The 261-nt window shown below is 58.2% G+C and overlaps 1 protein-coding gene across 1 annotated transcript in view; it reads left to right on the top strand.

Annotated features, from left to right (window-relative positions):
- Nucleotides 1-261, top strand: part of LOC119585618 (multiple epidermal growth factor-like domains protein 6) — a gene marked incomplete in the record, with an annotated part of 108,922 nt that overhangs the window by 76,045 nt on the left and 32,616 nt on the right. The window contains 1 exon segment of the mRNA XM_037934286.1: nt 47-261. Coding sequence (XP_037790214.1) covers nt 47-261 — 215 coding nt within the window.

The raw sequence follows: 261 nt of genomic DNA, 5'->3' as shown, positions 1-261 counted from the left end.
AATTATCCCTACTTATATAATGCACGCTTTCCTATTTTTTCCTCAGACGGTGGACGTGGAAAAGGGCGGCAAGAGACACGCGGAGGACGAGGAGGACAACTCGCACAACACCGGCTGCTTCATCCGGGAGGAGGAAGCCAACGACACGAGCGAGGTGATCCACGAGGGAAAGGTCTACCGCCTGCGCGACGGCCAGGAGGAGGAGGAGGACCCGGCCAACAGCACCAGCGAGGAGGAGCTCATTCTCCCGAAGTTCACCCT

This window comes from Penaeus monodon, chromosome 20 (genome assembly GCF_015228065.2).
Source record: "Penaeus monodon isolate SGIC_2016 chromosome 20, NSTDA_Pmon_1, whole genome shotgun sequence".
NCBI lineage: Eukaryota > Metazoa > Arthropoda > Malacostraca > Decapoda > Penaeidae > Penaeus > Penaeus monodon.
The sequence above is the reverse complement of the archived record's forward strand: the minus strand, read 5'-3'. Positions and strand labels throughout refer to the sequence as shown.